The sequence below is a fragment of the Acinonyx jubatus genome, chromosome B1 (genome assembly GCF_027475565.1).
Source record: "Acinonyx jubatus isolate Ajub_Pintada_27869175 chromosome B1, VMU_Ajub_asm_v1.0, whole genome shotgun sequence".
Classification (NCBI taxonomy): Eukaryota; Metazoa; Chordata; class Mammalia; order Carnivora; family Felidae; genus Acinonyx; species Acinonyx jubatus.
The window spans coordinates 58,588,601-58,591,505 of NC_069382.1; the positions used below are offsets into that span (position 1 = coordinate 58,588,601).

Sequence of the window (2,905 nt, forward strand, 5' to 3'; positions counted from 1 at the left end):
CGCCAGTCTCCATGGTTAATTTGGTAAGGGTCTCTTTTAGGGTTCTATTCATTCTTTCTACCTGTCCTGAGCTCTGGGGCCTATAAGCACAATGTAATTTCCAGTTTGCCCCCACCGCCTTGGCTACTGCCTGTGTTACCTGCGAGATAAAAGCTGGTCCCTTGTCTGATCCTACCATAGCAGGAGAACCATACCTGAGTAAGATGTCTTCTAGTAGCTTCTTAGCCACCGTCTGAGCCGTTTCATGCTTGGTTGGGTATGCCTCCACCCAGCCAGAGAAGGTGTCTGTAAATACCAGGTCCTCGTGTAGAGCCTCGTCGAAGATGGTGGGTGAATTTTTGAATCCCTGAGGTAGCCGTGTCCAGGTGAGTTGCCCACTGTAGCCCTCCTCTGGATCATGCCACTCGAAGGCGAACAAGGGTTGGCTCTGGGGTGCCAGCGGCAGACTGAAGAAGGCGTCCTTTAAATCTAGTACAGTATACCAGACCCTGGAGGGCGCCAAGGAGCTCAAGAGAGTATATGGGTTGGGAACAGTTGGGCGTATGTCCGCAACCCTCTTATTTACTTCCCGGAGGTCTTGTACCGGTCGGTAGTCATTTGTGTGAGGCTTTTTGACCAGCAGTAAGGGGGTGTTCCAGGCAGACTGGCAAGGAACTAGTACCCCTAGGCTTCGTAGTCTCCGGATGTGTGGCTGGATCCCCTTCCAGGCCTCCTGAGACATGGGGTATTGTTTGATCCTTACCGGACTCTCTCCTGGCTTGAGCTCTACCAGGACTGGCGTCCTGTGAGCGGCTAGTCCCATCCCCCCCGTCTCTGCCCAAACCGAGGGGAATTCTTGTAGCCATCTGTCTATATTATTCTCTCTCGGGAGCGCCTCCTGGTGGAGGAGGTATTCATCCTCCAGTTTCATGGTCAGGACCTGGATGGGGTGGCCCTTGCCATCGGTGACCTGAGGCCCCCCTTGTCTGAAAGTTATCTGAGCTCCAATCTTGGTCAGTAAGTCCCGTCCTAACAGTGGGTAGGGGCATTCTGGTATTACCATAAAGGAGTGGGATACCCGGCCCGTTCCCAAATCTACTGTTCTTCGGGTAGTCCATGAATACTGGCTCATACCAGTTGCCCCTTGTACCCAGGACTTCTTGCTGGCTAGTTTTCCTTGTGGGGTGCGGAGGACCGAATGTTGTGCTCCGGTGTCGACAAGGAAGTCAATAGGGGTCCCCTCCACTTTAAGAGTTACCCTGGGTTCGGGGAGAGGGTCCGAACCCTGACTCCCCTAATCACTTAGTTCATCCAGCTCTAGGACTTTTACTCGATCAGTCTTGCTTCCCTTCCCGCCAGCTCTTTTTGGACAATCTCGGGCCCAATGCCCTATCTCCTTGCAGTATGCGCACTGATCCTTCTGCAGCCTCTGCTTCCCCCCCTTGGTGCTTTTACCTTTTCTTGTGTCGTCTGCCAGCTGCCGGAGACGGCGGTCTCGTTCCTCGGGGAAGTCAGCAGTGGTAGCTAGTAGTATTCTGGCCAGGTCTCGAGTCTGCTTACTGCTGGCAGCCGCCATGGCGCGAGCCTGCTTGTCCTCAGGAGGCTCCCGGTTATTATATACCTTTTCGGCTACCACCAGTAAGTCCTGCAGACTTTTTTCTCCTAGTCTATCTATTTTCTGTAATTTTCTCCTAATGTCTATGGCCGATTGGTTTACAAAGGCCATGAGAACAGCTGCCTTGCTTTCCGGAGCCTCTGGATCCATGAGGGTATAGGTACGGAATGCCTCCATGATCCGTTCTAAAAAGGCAGCCGGAGATTCATCTTTTCCCTGTTGTACATTTCCTACCTTGGCCAAATTGGTTGGCTTTCTAGCAGCCATTCGGAGACCCCCCATTAGAGTCTGGCGGTAGACCCGGAGCCTCTCCTTACCTTCTGCCGTGTTGAAATCCCACTGGGGCCGAGTTAAGGGGAAGGAGGCATCTATCTGAGCCTGGTTGGTGGTGGGATTCCCATCTGCGCCTGGAACTAGTTTTCAGGCCCCACTGAGGATTCTTTCTCTTTCTTCAGTCGTGAACAGGACCTGCAAAAGCTGCTGGCAATCATCCCACGTGGGCTGATGGGTAAAAAGAACAGAGTCTAATAAATCAATAAGCCCTGCCGGTTTCTCGGAAAACTTAGGATTCTGAGCTTTCCAATTGTAGAGGTCACTAGTGGCGAAAGGCCAATAGTGATGGGGCTGATTCCCCTCCGCGTCTGGGGGTCTGGTGGCTCGCAGGGGCAGAATAGTGGAGTCGGCGGCGGAGGCGGATTGCCCCCTCTGAGCCCTTTGTCTGGTAAAGGGCGGGCTTCCCCCTGGAGCGTTTCTGCCTCCCCGCTCTCTCGGAACAGCGTCTGCCTCCCCCGGAGGGGGAGGATGGTGTTCTTCCGGCATCCTAGAGGGGTTATACGGGGGAGGAAAAATTAATTCTTCTTCAGTACCCCCCTGTAGGACAGGGTAGAGGGGTGCTGAAGGCTGGGTAAGACTTTTCCTCTTCTCTGTCTCCTGCAAAGCAAGAATGGGTTTTGGCTCCGGAGGGAGCAGGGTTAGGAAGGGCTTAAGCCAAGAGGGTGGGTCTTCTACAAGGTCCTCCCAAGTGATAATGTAAGGGAGCTGATCAAGATGGCCCGTCTTCTTAGGCCGAGAGATGATACTCCTGACTCGGTGGATGGTAGGGAGGTCGAAGGTCCCCTCTGGTGGCCATCCGACATTGAAAGTTGGCCACTCGCTAGAACAAAAAAACTGCAACCGACCCTTTCGGACTTCCACACTGAGGTTGTTAGCTCTTCCCCTCACATCCTTAAAGTGATCAATCATAATAGAGGAGTAGTCTGAGTCTGTCCCATAACGTCCGTCCAGTAAGTCCACAGAACAAAACAGAGAAAC

General features: G+C 53.2%; 1 protein-coding gene across 1 annotated transcript; it reads right to left on the reverse strand.

The window, feature by feature from the left end:
* Positions 1 to 721: 721 nt before the first annotated feature.
* Positions 722 to 2,625, reverse strand: LOC128314421 (uncharacterized; the record flags this gene model as incomplete). The annotated part of the gene is given in 1 exon segment (XM_053216737.1): positions 722 to 2,625. A coding segment is annotated over 1 exon segment (1,692 nt), but the record flags the coding sequence as incomplete, so codon positions are not given.
* Positions 2,626 to 2,905: the final 280 nt, after the last annotated feature.